This window comes from Zootoca vivipara, chromosome 1, assembly GCF_963506605.1.
Source record: "Zootoca vivipara chromosome 1, rZooViv1.1, whole genome shotgun sequence".
NCBI lineage: Eukaryota > Metazoa > Chordata > Lepidosauria > Squamata > Lacertidae > Zootoca > Zootoca vivipara.
In genome coordinates, this window is record NC_083276.1 from 122,680,726 (window position 1) to 122,698,653 (window position 17,928).

The following is a 17,928-nucleotide window of genomic DNA, read 5'->3' on the forward strand; positions in this document are numbered from 1 at the left end:
AGACCAGAGTCTGGTGGTGCAGTCCTCTCTGATTGGCTACCAAGTCAGGAGGGGTGGAACCAGCACTTTGGGCGGGAAAATAAAAGGAGCAATTTCTGAGGGAAGTTTTAGACGGTGCTTGATTTGAGAAGGGAGATAGGCAGGGGTTTTGTGTTTGTTTGTTTTTAAGCAGGAACAAAGTTCCCTTACCTTTAAAAAATTAAATAATCTTTTTGACGGTGGGGGAGGTGGCCTGTAACAGATACACACCCAATGCCTGAGCCAAAAACCCACCTATATCTGTAATCAATAAACGTTGTGGCCATTTCTAATCCAGACCATTCTCTGCTTCAGTTTATTCATCACATCTTACATTTAGCCACTGCCCAGGGGAGGGGTGGTGGTGTTGTGACTGGGCCCGCAATAAACAGACATACTTACTTGCTTCGTGTCAAGTTCCCTCACCTTATTTTTTTTGGGGGGGGGGGGGAAGCACTGGAGATAGGAATTAGGATAGAGTTTGTCTGAGGGAGAATTTGTTCCAATTTGAGTTGAACACCCGTTTTGAGGAGACTTATCTATAGCCAGAGGAAAAAGCCTTGCAGCTTAGAGAGACCAGGTTGAGTGACAGCTTCCTAAAGATGTAAGAATATTTATAAATCTCTCTTTTGAATCCCTCAATTGTATAGAAAGGCCAGTTCTAAATCGTGAGGCTGTTTTGTGTTCCCTCCAAGCAGTTGCATGCACAAACTTATGTCACAGGCACAGTTCAGGAAACCTGCAGTTGAGTGATTTGGCGTTTACATATTTTTTTCATGTGAATAAAATTATTCTGCATAAAATACATATTTGGGGATTTTATGTGGGCATTCTCACTGCATTTTATTATGAGAAGGCTTAAGTAGTGAATGCTGGAATCAATGATAAAAAATTTTCAGGAATTGGAAGTTCTTCTGTCAGAACTTGTTCCTCAATACATTTGGGCTTTGACAACTGGAAAGGTTATCAAGTGAACAAGTATTTAAATGCTCTTCCCTTCTTAAACTTCAAAGAGCTTCTCCGGGCTGCAATTCTCTGCGAGAACATTAATGGCGTGGTGGTGGTGTCAGTTTATCTGGACTCCACTGAAATAAGAGTCCCATGTGATCAGGAGCAATTGAGAATTTGATCCAATTCTACATTACCTACATGGTAGACCAAAGGGTGTTATGTTAAAAGTCCGTTTGAAAGGAAGATGATGAGTTATTAGAAGGGTGGCCCCATTTTAAAGTTTGGCAATCAAGGACTTAATATGATCTCAGTGAGTTTAGGATGGATGAAGAGTTTTGTATGTTTCATTTGTATTATACTCCATGCTATATGTAACATTCTATGTTGTTTGTGGTCTATTATTCCACCTCTGTTTACACTAATGGTCTATGACCTTGTATATAAACCTCACCTGATATAGCCACTTTTATCCACTTACCAAGACCCACACATTCTGAACACAAAACAGAGAACTCAGAGAATACTTATAATTTGAATAAAATTATATACAAACTTATGGCATAAACAAGTAAGAAAACTTACAAGATTAGAGATAGTCAAACAAATCTTAGCACTGTCAGAATCAAGTGACATCCTGAATTTACATACATATATACAAGTGCGTATAAAATCCAAAAACCTCTTGACTAGAGACAAAAAACTGACTTATTCAAAAAAATTAAAAGTTGTAAGACTAAAAGAAAGGAGTAAGAAATGTAAACATTTGTTAAAAATACCACAATGGAAACACTTATTTTTACTATTTTCTGTTTTATAAAGTGCTGGCATAACATATTGTGGCATGCTTGTTTCACCTTTTTTCCATATTAAAAGTGCATTTATGCAAGATGATCTTCTATTTAAAACCATCTAAAATTAACACTTTTAGGAAGGAAAAAAGAGAAGTAAAATTAATATCCAATATGACATCCACCAGGGGGAAAAACAGAAGAACAAAAGGCATCCTTAGATACCCAGAGTACAGTTGATTTGATACAGCAGATGAACGAATGAGCAGATGAAAATTATTAAAACAGAAATGAATGAATTCAAAAATGAATCTTAAAAAGACATAGCCATTTTTCAAATACAAAATGTCAATGACTGGAGGAGACAATAAATAAAATAAGTAAAGGGCAGAGTGGAAATGTTGGAAAGTGGAAGTCAAGTGGCAAACAGAGAGATTGAAAGATACTTGGATGGCCTAGCATTATTGGAATTGAGAGAAAAAGAGCTCTACTTATGACTCAGACCAATTCCAGAAGATGATGAAGAAGATACTAGGTATAAAGTGAGTATAGAGTGAGTTATGGGAATGATTTAAAAAGAAACGTACAAATTAAGAGCATCTGCAAACGATTTGATGTTAACTTAAGAAAACCCATTGCAGAGAATAGGAATTCTCATGGATAAATTAAATGATTTTGGTATGTTGGCAGGCTTTAAGATTAATTGCCAGAAAACAAATTTTAACAAAAATATGACAACAGAAAAGCAGAAGGTTCTGATGGAGAAAAAAGGGTTACATTTTTTTAAAAAAGTTAAATATTCGGTATTACTATGAAAAATATGAACTGTACATTGTTCCAAAATAATTGTGCAAAAAAATCGGCTGAAGTTAAAAGAGATATGTCAAGATGAGAGAAGTTAAAACTCTCGCTGTTAGGTAGAATTTCAGTGATAAAGATTAATGTTCTGCCTAGAATGATGTTTATTGTGACCATTTAAAGGCAAAAAGATTTATCTAAGTTCTTATGGCAAGGGAAAAAAACACAAGTCAAAATGAAAATATTGCAAGATGCAAAGGAAAGGAAAGGGGAGGTTTGGGTCTGCCTGATTTGAATCAGTATGTTGTAGCCTGTTTAATGTGGATGAAAGAGTGTCTCTGAGAAATAAGAGACTTTAGGTCATGACTTCAGATTTGGATGGCATCATATTTTTCTTATGATAAGGTCAACGTCAACTTAAATATTTTACCAGACGTACTATATTGAGAATCTGGAATAGATATAAACCTAGGTTATACCTGAAGATACCCTTATGGATCTCAGCACTAGAAGCATTTCATAGAAAAGACGTGATAGGCAGAGAAAGGGTTAACATACCAAGAATTATTAGAGTGGAACCAAGAAGACTAAAGTTAAAATAAGGGAACTAGCAAGGGAAGGTCAGTCTCTCCAATGGTTTTCCTACTTACAACACAGAGATTTAAGTTAGATAAGAGGATTTTCGGTATAGAAAAAAGGCAGACTTTGAAATACAATTGTGTACAGATGGTGAACATGTCACTGCAAAAATGTACAAACTATTGAAATTTGAAATGCAAGAACAAGTAGTAGCAGTAATAATAATTTTATTATTTGTACCCTGCCCATCTCACATGGTAAAAGACTGGGCATAATATACAGATGGAACAATGGCAACATATGTGGATTAAAGGGTTAAAATACACTGTGTTGAGATTTTTATAACATAATGTACCATGGTATTTAACCCCTGAGACGTTGTTTAGGATGTATAAAAATATTCCAAATACTTGCTGGAAGTGTAAAGAACATGAAGGAACATTCTATCATGCTTGGTGGACACATCAAAAAGCAAAAAAATATTGGACACAAAATCATACAATACAGAGATCTTGAATGTTAACTTCCATCTGAAACCAGAACTCTTCCTGCTTGGACAAACAATGAGAAACAGATTATGGAACTTCCAATACATGACTATAGCAGCAAGACTTTTATATGCACAAAGATGGACTCATATTTACCAACAATTGAATGGTTATTAAAACTATTGGACATAGCAGAGATGGCGGAATTGACATGTTCAGAGAAAAGACACTTAACATTTACTAAACATTGGAAACCCCTTATAAGACTGAAGATAATGTTGGTTTACAGAAAGTGGCTTTGTTAGGTGTAATACTGGAGTGGATGAGTTGAATAATGTTTACAAATTGCTGGTAGATGAGGAATTGGAAGTTATTTTCTTTTTTTCTCCCATTATTATTATTTTTATCTCCACTTTTATCTATTTTCCTTTTGTTTCTGTTTAGGCTTTTATCTATATTATTTTACTTTTGACAAAAAAGATGAGCTTCTGTATACCTTTTTCTAAATTCCAATAAAATCTGTTTTAAAATAAAATCAACACTTTAAAAATGCATATTTGTATCCCACCCTTCCCAAAGGGATTTTTAACTGATAGTCTTAAGAAAATATGGCTTTCAAATACTGAAATTCTGTACTGAGTTTCTGAATGTGGGCTTGAATCTGCACCACCTTGATTCTAAAAGTACAACTCACTACAGTACAACTACTTGCAGTGCCAACCTCATGTCACTGCTTGTGAAATTCAACACACAGGCTTCATTCCCATGTATTCTTACCTGAGAGTAAGCACCATTGAACATAGTGGGGATTACTTCTGAGTAAAGAGGCATAGATTACACCAGGCACCCCCAAACTTCGGCCCTCCAGACGTTTTGGACTACAATTCCCATCTTCCCCGACCACTGGTCCTGTTAGCTAGGGATCATGGGAGTTGTAGGCCAAAACATCTGGAGGGCCGCAGTTTGGGGATGCCTGGATTACACCATTACACACACAGTAGTAGTAGTAGTATCATATTTGCTGGGATACAATCAATGGATTCAACTGATGAATGGGAAGGTAGAAGAGAGTTGTAATTTAGGAGAATAATTTGATGAAGTCAACTTCATCTATAAAAGATAAATTATGACGAAACCTAACATTGCACACTTTTGTGGAAGTTCTCGTTCAATAAAATTTAGTTTTGTTGGCCTTCAGACTTAATACCTCACAAAATTTAGTGTGCCCTTAAGTAGTACTGTATATAGCATTGCAGATTTTCCTGCCAGAAAGGTATAACACATGGACACAAGTTTGTGAGTAGATAGGTAAAGGCAGTGCTTTTCTTCTAGAAAAATAGGTGCCGGTACTCACCATGAAGTTTTTAACAACAAAGAAGAGGTGCCAGTACTGTGTACCCTTGCGTAGCCCCTGAAAAAAATAAACCAGCTAAAGGTATTTTCACATATGACACAAATGCTTATTTGACCCTTTTCCATGTTATTTGTATACACAAAAAGGTTTTTAAATTAAATCAGTATTTTTAAAAAATCTGGGTATTATATTTGCATAACAGAATTGTGGAATGCAAATGGTTATTTAAGTGCCTCACGTTAAAATGGTCTCAGACTGCAAACCTCTCTACACTGAACCCAGTGAGGCTCACTTCTGAGCAAACATGCAAGAGCCTCGGGGCTGCCAGTCAGGAAGCCACTTGAACTCCAGTCAACATTCCAAGTGGGAAACACAGGCTCAAAGGATTCATTGTAGTACAGCTATATACCGTACTAATAAGTCACTGATTTGAATCTGTTCAACAAAAAGATGACAGCATGAGGCTGCTCTGCTAGGCTTGAACAAAAGGGCCCATTTCTCTGCTTTGTCAACTTCATGTAGCTTTATTAACAATGAAACTGCATATGTATTTTTACATCACTCTTTGGCTTAGAACATAGTTATGGTGTGTTTGAACAAGGCTGACTCTTTGCTCACATTTTAAAAATCCTCTTCCCAGTTTGCCTATTTTATGTATCAACACACCAAAATCCATTATATGGACTTCAAATGTAAAAGTGCAAAAAATACTCAGTTGCTTGTCTGCCTCCAAAGACAATCCACTTCAGGTGCCAGAACTCCAGTTTCCCAGGAGTCAAACCCATTGCCAGCAATGGTAGCACAAAGAAGGGCCAACACAACATCAACTGAAAGTGCATTTCTTGGATAACCAAAATGCAATAGTGGACAAGCCATAATCTTAAAGCATGTGCCACAGGAGTAGATCAGAATCCTAAATTCAGTTCAAAATAGCATTCAGGAGTGCATCTGTTAGCATACAAAGTCTGTTGTGAATTCTTGGGGGTACTGGAGAGAATCATCAAAGCGGAATCGTTTGGAGACTGTACTGCTGTCTTCTGGAATATTCTCTTTATCCTCTCGCTCGCTGCACATTCCATTACACATGCACTTATTAGTATTTCTTTCTTCTGTGCACTTATTCATATGATCATGTGTTGGAGAAGAACTGGGGCTTTCTTCAGGGCTGTACAACAAGAAGAAATCTCTTTGCTGAAGCCAGGAGTGAGACAGACAGGCCTCTGCTGTTGGTCGTTCTCTTCAAAATAAAAATAAAAAGGTATACATTTAAGACATGGAGGTCATTTGAAAGCAACAAACAGCTTAGCCAGTGAAAGAAGGGTTAAATACTATTTGATGCTGGAATAGCCTTACTGCCTTCAAACAAAACTATATCCTTAATCAATTAGATTTGGCAGAGATCCACCGGGAGGAAGAGATAGGCAAGCTCATCTTCCCCACACAGCATACACTTCATAACTTGCCCTCTTGTAACTCCTCTTATCGACCCCACCAATTCTCATCATAAGGAAAGACAAAATCTTTTTTGTTTAAGTGTCTATAGCTTGCTCCTACTCTATTTGCCATCGATATGTATTTCGTGGGAAGGTGGCTGTACAGTGCAGGCAAGAATGAAAGGAAAAGGAAGGCAAGATGAAAATGTTTCCTTCCTCAATCTGCCTTCCCTTTCTTATACCACTGATACTATTCTGTGCACATAAACACACAAACTAACAAGGATTATGGCTGCAACATAAAAGGGAGCCAGCCAACTAACACAACTCTTCACTGCTTGGACAAATTATAGAAGCACAATACATTTTTGTGTGGAGAGATGGGAGTGAAAGGCTTTGCAGCTTGCTGAAATGGCTACAGCTGTTCAATTTCATACCTTAAAAGCAGGACTGGATAACCACCGGCCTGTGGGTCAAATTATGCTCAGCAGGGTTATTTGGCCCACAAGCCATGTCTACCTGCTCCACATCTGACATCCTGATTGTTCCCTAGAAAGAGATGCTTGCATTTGTCACTTTTAAAATATAGTGCCAAATGCAAACCACACAAGGATTGGTTCCATTTGGGAACCCCCAAATGCAGCTGCTCCCGTTTAAAATTAGATTTTGCAGTCAGAAATCACTTGATTAGCATAAATGGAATTAAAGCTGGCTTGCAAAGGAAGAAATGAAAGAACTGGGAGCACGCTTATGGTGCACTCCTGATTCTTTCCTTCAAGGTTGGGTCATGTTGGAGAGGTGGAAAGCCTTGAACACCTCTAAAAGTGCCCCTCAGGGCACAGATACTGTTCCGCATCCTGCCCTAGAGAAAGTCCTGGTCCACCATCTCAGAGGGTTATATAGAAAGTATTAGCAAACACAGAGGGTTGTACCTAATGTTAGTCATGCTCACAACAGACCCACTGGAATTAATGGACATGACTAATTTAGGTCCAGTAATTTTAATGTGCCTGCTCCAAGTAGAAGTTAGCTGGATACAACCCAGAGTCAAATACTGCTAGTTGCTCTTTGGCATTATAAACCCAAGCACATAGGGAAGTATTTCTGGTGGAAAATACACAAAGATTCACCTCAATTCTAGACCCATAAGAATTTCTGTGCCACTGCAGTTCTTACAAAAGAGGAAGAGAACTCGGAGTAAATAAAATGGTTTTTAAATTAAAATTAAGCTTGTGATACACATGCAAAAAATAGCCTTTTCATATGACTAAGCCCCTTGCCACTATATTTATATTACAGCAAGACACAGAAATTCCACTTGAGTTTTCTTCCTCTACCCTGCTCCAAATCATTTACTTACTCAGGATTTTTAACAAGTAGCATTTGAATGAAGTCTCTGGCCAATGGTGAAATTGAAGCAAATGTTTCTTCTGAATAATCCACATTTACTTGAGAAATATTGAGGTACGTTTCTTGTTTGTCGGCTCCCACAAAAGGAGATTCGTGTGTAAGCAGCATATAAGAGATCACACCCAAACTCCTGAAATTAGAGAAGTTATGTATTTAGTATTAAAATATTTGTTTGTAATTACACATACCAAGCCAGAATTTTCTTTTTAACTTTTCAGTATGTGTGTGTGTGTGTGTGTGTGTATCTCAAAATTTGTAGAAAGTCATTTCAGGTAAACTAGAGGCATTCATATAATCAGCTTAGTTTCATGACACAGAACAAGTGTACTTCTTACACACTGAACTGTTCCATTTTCCACACAGAAGGGCAGAAGGCAAAGTATTTGCCTATTTTTACAACTATACTTGTCACCAGCGTATCAATCAAAATATTTACCAACACGACACTGGCAAGCAAGCTGCTTGTTATCAAAATATAAGCAGGAAGATTCTCTCCACAAGGACTCTACAAATCCTGGCAGGCATACATCGTGCTAATGCCACAAGCCAATTCTCAGGAGACCCAAATTCAGTCCTACGTAAGACTGAATCCAGAGGTTTCTTGCCTATTCTGAATGGAGACAGCCTCATAAACATTGCATTTAGGGTGGCTTTTGATGTTTAATCCATTATTGTATTGTATTTTTCTGTTGGAAGCCGTCCAGAGTGGCTGGGGAAACCCAGCCAGATGGGCAGGGTATAAATGATAAATTATTATTATTATTATTATTATTATTATTATTATTATTATTATTATTATTATCATCATCATCATCATCATTGCACTTCTTGCACTATGATAGATATCAAAACGATACTCTCAGTGAGAAGACTTTGCCTTTCAGCACAGTGTTTAGGGCATGCCATACAAATGAATTGGACACTTGTATTTACTTAGAGCTCCAGTATGAACATCCAGTTTAACAAAACATGAAGCCAGTGGGCACAGGGTTAAGAATTCAGAAGTTTGCGTAACTGTAGCAGTGGTAATGAGATAATCAGAAACTGAAATTAAAACAGCAAACATTGGAAAAGAGATTCTATTTCTGGCACATGCTGGAAAGCAGTGAAAGCAGAGCACCACCACAGGATATGTTTAAAAAAGAAACAAACATAAAATCTAATTACTTCCTTAGCTTATGAAGCCAAGGCTGGTAGCTCTGTCAAATCATAAATGGAGCTTGTTCATCTAAGGTCAACAATATATAAGCAGTAAAAGGTTAAAAGACCCTTTGCCCTGAAGCCTTATACATTCTGAAAAGAAAGGTGTAACAGGAAACCTTGTCTGATCCCAGGTTTGCTATTAATCACTTGCTCCTTTTCACATTCACCTCAACTAACAGCCAATTTACTTTTTGGGCCGTGGACAGTTGTAGAATTCTGAAAAAGTGCTGCGGCAACAAGTGACAAAATGGCCACCACAGGGCATAGAAAAAGAACGCAAGTGTAATTAAAAACACATCAGTTAGGGGGGACTTGGGGAAGTCCCAGAAACAATGCTTTGAAGAGTTAGAAGAAAGTTAAGATGATTATAGGTATTGTTATTGTGTGTGTTTTTTTGTGCGGTATGTTTTCTTTTTTATTTTTATGTATATTTTTTATGGTGTTTATATTTTTTTTCTCTGAATGTATAAAATCAATAAAAATTATTAAAATAAATAAATAAAAATGCATCCTCTTATATTTGCATGATTTTTATACAAGATTTTCCCCAGGCCACCATCAAACTGCAGGTCACAACTGTCTCCATAGCCTTAATTGTAAAAATTGCAGATCCAGGACTTTTCAGTACCACGAGGGGATAACTTGTAAAAATCATAAGGATCCATGCCTTACCCTGTAAACTTGATTGGTAAGTGATTGATTGCTTACCAGCACTACCCTGGGACAAAGAAACTCATAGATCTAAGTCACAGATCTTCATGGATTTTACAAGGCATATCCTCAAACCACCATCAGAATGAAAGGGTGTGGTATAAAAGCAGCTGATTATAGGATAAGTTGAATCTACCAAGAGGATTGAGCCCATACAGTAGAATCAGAAATGTGCCTTCACCTGGTGTTCCTTCACATAGAAGATTAAATACTTGGTGGGCAGGGATGGGGAGAGAAGGGGAAAGCCTCACTGTTTTTGGGTGCTCAATCCCCTTCCATAGGGCTTTTGGGTAAAGAATTTCAGAAGAGATTTCCACCCCCTTCCTATAGGGCCAGCAGGCGTGGGGGAGGGAGCCGGGTGGCCTTGCTCCTAGCTGCTGGCTCCTGGACAGGAATGCCCCTATCCTTTGGCCATCATCTCGAGAAAAAGAAGCCAAATGTCCTTGCTCCACCACCACCACATGCTGCTTCTTTTTAACACACTTCCCACCTTTCTGTTCATCACAAGCATATCCACTACAGACTGATGCCTCCTCTTACCTGGCTTGTATTAAGAAGGGAAGGGGGTTCAACTATGGGAGGCATATTTCAAAGTTCGGGCAGAGGCAGAGGGCAAGGAGAAAGGCCTCAGCATTTGGGCTCATGAGCACCATATGGAAACCCCCGCTTTAGGTCACCATGACTATAACTTGTTCCCTATAGTCACAAATAACAAATGAAGGGTCAACAAAGCCATTATGTGAAAAGCAGTTTCCAGAATTTTAAGCTGAAATGATATGGTAGCTAATATATAAGAACTATATGGGCTTTACAGTTGTTTATAACTTCAAAAGAAGTGATCTTACCATATATCTGTTGCTGGAGTAATAGGTTCATAATTTAAGACTTCTGGTGCTGGACAAGGGGGAAAGGAAAAGTACCATGAAGTACAGCAATTGTGTTCTAGTACATTCATGACAATTATCTTATTCTGAATTTGGGCATCATTTTAAAATTATAGGTTTGTATGATTGAAAAGAGAGAGAGCTTCCTCTTCAACATCTACAGAATGGTCCACAGAGTCCTTGCTGGTGTATTTAGTTCTAGATGCAGAGCAATGCAGGAGTGAACTGGCAAAATCAAGCCATCCTTTTGTTGAAGTTGGTACAAGGTACATACACTAATCTCAAAGTAACCCATTTACATTCTGGAGACAAGTATACATTTATTTCTTTAAAGTTATACTTTTCAACTTGAGAAAATTCATGTTTCTTTGGGAGAAACCCGAAGAGGAAATTTCCTATACATCTTATATGTAGAACAGCAATGACTCAATTATTTTTACTAGTACTGTGTCAGGGGCTGATTACCCAATACTAGTTTTATTTTATTTTTATTTTACTCATAAGAATATTCATAAATCACTAACTCATAAAAAGTAAAGGCTGGCATTCAATAAAATAATTAAAACATTGTAAAATCATGAATCAAATTAATTCTCTAAAAACATTTTCAGCAGGTGATAAAATATCAAAATTGCAAGCACCCCTCTAAAGTTGAGTAGTTCTACCATATGTGGAAACACATAGAAGCATTCAAAGAGCATGTGTGCACAGTGACATACCTTGATACTCGGGAGTCCCAACAATTTCCCGTAGTTCAATGCAATTGCCAATTTTCCGAGACATGCCAAAATCAACAATTTTTATATCGCCAAGGGGACATACACTACTCAATAAAATATTCTGGGGCTACAACAAAGAAACAAAAAATGTTCAGTGCATGCACAATTCACCACATATTAAGGATATTAATTTAAGATTAATTCATAGTTTTAAACTACTCTAATCCTACTGAAATTGGCATATCACCAATTTAAGAGGCCAGTAGTTTCTTACCAACAAATTAAACCATTTTTATAAAAGCCTAAAAGGCCAATTTGAAATGTTAAGGAGTTATCAAGATACAGATCAGTATATTTATGAATTCATATCCTAGAGCATCAATAAAAGTGCAGAAAGAAATACATTATTTAACACTCATATGTATAGTTACCTTTAAATCAAGATGGACAATGTTGTTCTGATGCAGATGACAAATGCCCTCAAGTATCTGTCGTATAAGTCTAACAATATCAGTTTCATCTATTGCTTCTTCTAGGTCAGGGAGACATAAATTAAAGATTTCTCCTCCAGCAGCACTAAAAAATATAAACAAACACACTCTGTTTTAAGCATCTTACTCTCTAAATGACCTCATCACAGAGGTCAGTCTCAGTCAGAAAGTAAACTCCAGTTCTACTGCCTTATAGCTTCAAAGAATTTGATACAATTGTAGAGATGGAGGGGAAAGTAAAATGCTCAAGCTTGGGATTTTCTGTTGCTCCAACATGAACTTTTGTAGGGATAGTCAAAAAGAAGCAGTGAGGATGTGATGTAGAAATGATAATGGAGGCAAAATCATTTGCAAGCTTCATATTTGTGAGGTCAGTGGAATAGCATCTATTTCCAGAACACCAGCAGATACCAGAAAACAAAGAAAAAGGTTTTAGTGGAAACTTAAATCTCAGCACAGCATGTTACTGACAGCAAAGTAAATGGATTTTTTTCCCTACAGTATCCAAGAAGTCTTTTAAACCAACTAGAAAAACAATCAACAATCCTGAAAAGAGTTTATGTTGTGCAACATTACGACAGCTTTATTTTCTGTGAACTTTCTAGGAACAACCCCTTAAGAGGGACTCAAAACACTTTGTCCTGGACTACTTTTCACCTAAGTTTCTAAAAAAGTAGTTTTCAACTACTATATAATACTCATTCACCACAACCTTTCAAGAAATGCTAAAAATGTAACTCTTGCGTTTTTTTTTCTGGAATGCATTTTGATTTTGGCACTCCAGTCACATACCTTCCCTGAAGCAATCATATTACGGTAAGTTATATTTCACACACACACACACACACACACACACACACACACACAGAGAGAGAGAGAGAGAGAGAGAGACAGAGAGACAGAGAGACAGAGACAGAGACTGACTTTTGGAAGCAAGATGAAAACAAAATGTATGCCCAAACCACAGCCACAGCCGCTGCACTGGCATGTCTTCTACTGCAACCCACAATCCCCCCCCCCGTGTGTGTGTGTGTGCACGCACGCACGCACACAGTTTGCTTTTGTAATTTCTTGATCCAACTTCAGCTCCCTGTGCTGGAGCAAGTAATCACATGCACCCAAACATTAGAGAGGATGCCTTTCCACACATGCCTGCTCACCCACACAAGCAACCTCCTCTTGTAAATTTGGTATCAAATTATACTTCAAGCAAGCTTGAGCACAAAGCATAATTTTGGTTTCTTTTAGGGTAGACAACAGTTTACATCCATTTACACAACTCTTGTCATGGTCAAAGAACAGCAATGATGAGGCTGCTCTTGCATGGATACAAATCCAACAGCTGAAGGCTGTCTCTTCACCACCACCACTCATTGTATACAGGCATAAAGTACCCTCCATGTCACCAGCAAACTACTCCAAAGCTGTTCCATTTTAAAATCGTAATATACTTGCAGAAGCCTCTACAGCAAAATAATGATTTCTTTTTTTGTTGGATTGATGGGCCTATTTTCAAAAACATCAGCAACATGATAGGGTAAATCAAGAGGTGAGTTTTGCTGCACAGCAGTTACTCCATCCCAATGGACTTTGGAAGGATGCCTCAAAGCTTCATCAAGTTGCCCTGTACATTGTAATCTAGGATAATGACTAGTTACAGGTAGGTAGCCGTGTTGGTCTGAGTCGAAACAAAATAAAAAAATTCCATCAGTAGCACCTTAAAGACCAAGTGTGCATGCACACGAAAGCTCATACCAAAATAAAAACTTTTTTTATTAGGATAATGACGTTTCAGATGAAACTATGGCTACAAGTTTTACAGTGGTCTACTAGGACAGCAAGGTTTCTATGTAACTCAAAGAAGTTAAGCTGCATATCCTGAAGTTGCTGTTGGTCCTTATGAATGTGCATCCATATTCAGCAGCCACTGGCTTATCTAGCAACAGCAATTCAGGAATGTTGCCTTCCTCTGTGGCAGAAAGCAACTCAGCAAATGTCCACTGACACTATCTAGCACTCTCTAGATATCTAAGCTGTCATCTCTTTCAGATGGTGTCCTTTTTCAGTTGAAGCCCCTCTCACAGTAAATCTTCTATAGCCTCACTGGCAAATTAGACGTAATCCCAGCATGTACACAAAAACATCTATTATATTTAACAAAGGTTATGATTTTTTAAAATTAACATTTGGTTTAAAAAATAGCAATAGCACACAAGGACAAGACACTAAAGGTTTTAGCTACCATGAAACTACAGTTACAACAGATTTATCTCAAACAAATCTGACACAGAGTTAATGCTGAACTTATTAAGGGCTGCAAAAATGGAAATTAGACTTAAGTGGAAATGCTGACAAGTGCCAATGCTGAACAGTTAAATAACAAGAATGCAACATTGTCTTTTTTTTTTTTTTAAAGAAACTTTATTAGTATCAAAAAAGAAAAAACAATACAAACCAATAAAATCGATAAAAACATTTGTCTCATCTCATTGTTTAACCCACTTCATCCCTTTCCCCCCACCCCTCCCCTGTCCCACACCCTGCACTTCTCATCCTGTTTCTAGCTTATCCTTATGTATTCCACTTATTCATTACATACCTTAATTCATTCCATAATACCAACAGAGAAAAAAATATATATATATACATATTATATTAGCACAATTGTATATTCTCTAGGTAATCTATTTATGACAGAATTGTTAGACATCTAAGATTGTGTTTGGTTTTTCCAATTTATTCTTAATATAGTTAATAAATGGTATCCAGATTTTTATGGTCTCCTCTGAGTTTTTCCCTCTAATTTCTTCATGGTTTTTCGCCAAGTTATAATAATTAAATAATTTTATTTGCCAATCTTCTTTACTTGGAATTTCCGTGGTTTTCCAATTTTTAGCAATCAATAACCTGGCGGCTGCTACCGCATAGCTAACTGTACATCTATCGCTTGGTTGGATGTCCTCAGGTATCATTCCAAGGAGGAACATTTCGGGGCTTTTTCTAAAGGAATACTTTAACATTTTCTTTAATTCGTTATACAACATTTCCCAGAATTCTCTGATTACACTACAATTCCACCACATGTGGATAAATGTTCCGACCTCCTTTCTACACCTCCAACATAGGTTACTGGTCCCTGGGTACATTTTAGACATTTTTAGTGGGGTCAAGTACCATCTATTTTGCATTTTCAAAATGTTTTCCTTAAGATCGTAATTGGGCGTAAAATTTGAATCTTTTTCCCATAGATTTTCCCATTTCTGTATTGGGATAGTTTTTCCCAGGTCTTGACCCCACTTAATCATAGAATCCTTCGTCATTTCTTCTTCAGTTCTCCATTTTAAAATTATCTGATATAAATTTTTTATATATTTGTTCTTGTTCACTATTAATATTTCCTCTAATTTTGACATTTCCCCATCGAACCCCAATTTTTTGTCAATTTTCAATCTTTGATTTATTTCAAAATATTGCAGCCAGGTGGTCAATAAATGTTTTATTTCTGCGTATTCTTTTAATTTTAGAGTTCCCTCGCTTTCTTCTAATAGAGATCTATAGGTGGGCCAATTGCCATCCATATTGGTTCTTTTAACAGCAACTAATTCTAGGGGTGAAAGCCACCAAGGGGTCTTTGGCTCAAAAAACCTTTTATATTTCTGCCACACTGAATACAGGGATTTCCTAATTATGTTGAACATAAAGATGTTCTTTTTTTCTATTTTATCTTTCATTAGATAGCGGTGCCAGCCGAAAGCCAGTCCTTGACCTTCCAAATCTAGAAGGTCTGTATTTTTAAGCTCCATCCATTCCTTTATCCATGCGATTGCGGCCGCGTCATGGTATATCTCGAGATCAGGGAGACCGAAGCCTCCCCTGTCTCTATGGTCTATCATAATTGTGTATTTCACCCTCGGTCTCTTCCCCTCCCAGATGAATTTCGTAATATCTTTTTTCCATTCATTAAAAATTTTGTCTTTCCCTAGAATTGGTAAATTTTGAAATAAATAATTCATTTTGGAGACAACACACATTTTAATTAAAGAGATTCGACCCAATAATGATAACTTCAATTTTCTCCACTCTTCCATCTTTGCCTTTATCTTTTTCCATATTACTCTGTAATTTTCCTGTATCAAGTCTATCCCCTTTATTGTTGTTTGAATGCCCAAATATTTCAATCTTTTATCAATTTTTAAACCTGTTTTTTCCTGGAGTTCCTGTTTTTCATTGATTTCCAAATTTTTTACCAGCATTTTAGTTTTTTCATAATTTATTTTCAATCCCGCTAATCTGCCAAATTCATTGATTTTCTTTATTGCTGAGGGTATACTTTGAACTGGATCTTCAGTAGTTATGATTATATCATCTGCATATGCCTTTACTTTAAATTTTTTATTGCCAATTACTATTCCTTTAATGGTATCCTCTTCTCTTAAATTTTTTAATAGAATTTCCAAAGTCAATATGAAAAGAATGGGCGACAAAGGGCATCCTTGCCTAGTGCCTCTTTCAATGTTTATTCTGTTGGTTAATCTCCCATTTATTAATATTTGGGCTCCTTGGACTTTATAAATAGCTTTTATCGCTTTCTCCATATATTCCCCTAAATTTAAATTTTCTATTGTTTTTATCATAAATGCCCAGGAGACTCTATCGAAAGCCTTTTCAGCATCAATAGATAGGAGGGCTGCCCGTTTGTCTCTTCGATTTTCAAGGCATTCCAAAATATTTACTATATTTCTAATATTGTCTTTTGTTGACCTTCCCTTCACAAATCCAACTTGGTCCTTATGTATTATTTCTTCCAGGATTTTATTCAACCTATCTGCCAGGATTTTTGTGAATATCTTATAGTCCGAATTTAGAAGGGAAATCGGTCTATAATTGGATGGTAAATCTGGGTCTGCTTCTGCTTTGGGTATTAGTGTGATTTGTGCCTCTGTCCAGGATTTTGGCACTGTCCCTTTTGTCAATATTTTATTCATTAAGTCTTTAAGTGGAATTAATATTGTTTCCTGAAGTTCCCTGTAGTACTCTATAGGTAACCCATCTGGGCCTGGAGTCTTCCCTTTTTTCATAGATTTTATTGCTTCTATTATTTCCATTGATGTGATTTCTTTATTTAAAAATGTCATTTTTTCTAACGGGATTTTGGGAAGCTGATATTTTTTAAAGAATTCATCAATCTCTTGGCTATCCGTCTCTTCTTTTTGATATAGGGATTCATAAAATTTATGAAATACTTTCATAATTTCCTCCGTCTTATCAAAGAATTTCTCCCCTGATTTAATTCTGCTTATTATTTTTTCATTTTCCCTCTTTTTAATCTGCCAACTCAATAATTTACTCGGTTTATTTGCCCATTCGAAGTATTTATATCTCCAGAATTTTAATTTCCATTCCATCTCTTGGTCAATTATATTTGCAAATTCTGCCCTCAATAATTTTAATTCTTGTTCAATGTTTTTATCATAATTTTTATATAGGGATCTTTCTTTATTCCTTATATCTTCTAGTAAGTTTTCTTTCCTTAATTCCTCAGTTTTCTTAATTTTAGCTGCTTGTTCTATAAAGTGCCCACGCATGAAAGCTTTCCCAGCATCCCAGACTATACTTAGGTCTACCTCGCCATTATTGTTTAATTGGAAGTATTCCTTTAATTTTTTAATCGCTTCTTGTTTTATGTTTGTTTTTTTCAACATAAAAACATTTAATCTCCATTTTCTTTCTTTTTGTCCTGCCTTTATTACTAAACTTATTGCATTGTGGTCTGATATTGTTCGGGGATTGATTTCAACTTTTTGGGTTCTTAACGCTATTTCTTTTGACGTCCAAATCATATCTATTCTACTTGCGGTTTGATGTCTGGCCGAAATGTGTGTAAATTCTTTTTTAATGGGATTTTTATGTCTCCAAACGTCTAATAGATTTAAATTTCTAATCATATTCATAAACTGCTTCGGTAATTTTTTCTTGTATTTCTTCGTCCCCCTTCCGCTTTTATCATATTCCGGATCAATTATTCCATTCAGGTCCCCCATTATCATAATCTTATGTTTATCATATTTCATTATTTGAGATTCTAATTTTTCAAAAAATGC

The 17,928-nt window shown here is 36.5% G+C and overlaps 1 protein-coding gene across 5 annotated transcripts in view; it reads right to left on the reverse strand.

Annotated features, from left to right (window-relative positions):
* Positions 1-1,482: 1,482 nt before the first annotated feature.
* STK17B (serine/threonine kinase 17b) overlaps positions 1,483-17,928 on the reverse strand; it is a 49,589-nt gene continuing 33,143 nt past the window's right edge. For all 5 annotated transcript variants that reach the window (XM_060281489.1, XM_060281479.1, XM_035136450.2 and 2 more), the window contains 5 exons: positions 11,768-11,912; positions 11,337-11,463; positions 10,579-10,627; positions 7,770-7,949; positions 1,483-6,213 (listed from right to left, as the gene is read on the reverse strand). In XM_060281489.1, coding sequence (XP_060137472.1) covers positions 5,928-6,213; positions 7,770-7,949; positions 10,579-10,627; positions 11,337-11,463; positions 11,768-11,912 — 787 coding nt within the window. In that variant the 3' untranslated portion in view covers positions 1,483-5,927. The remainder of the gene's footprint in view (positions 6,214-7,769; positions 7,950-10,578; positions 10,628-11,336; positions 11,464-11,767; positions 11,913-17,928) is intronic.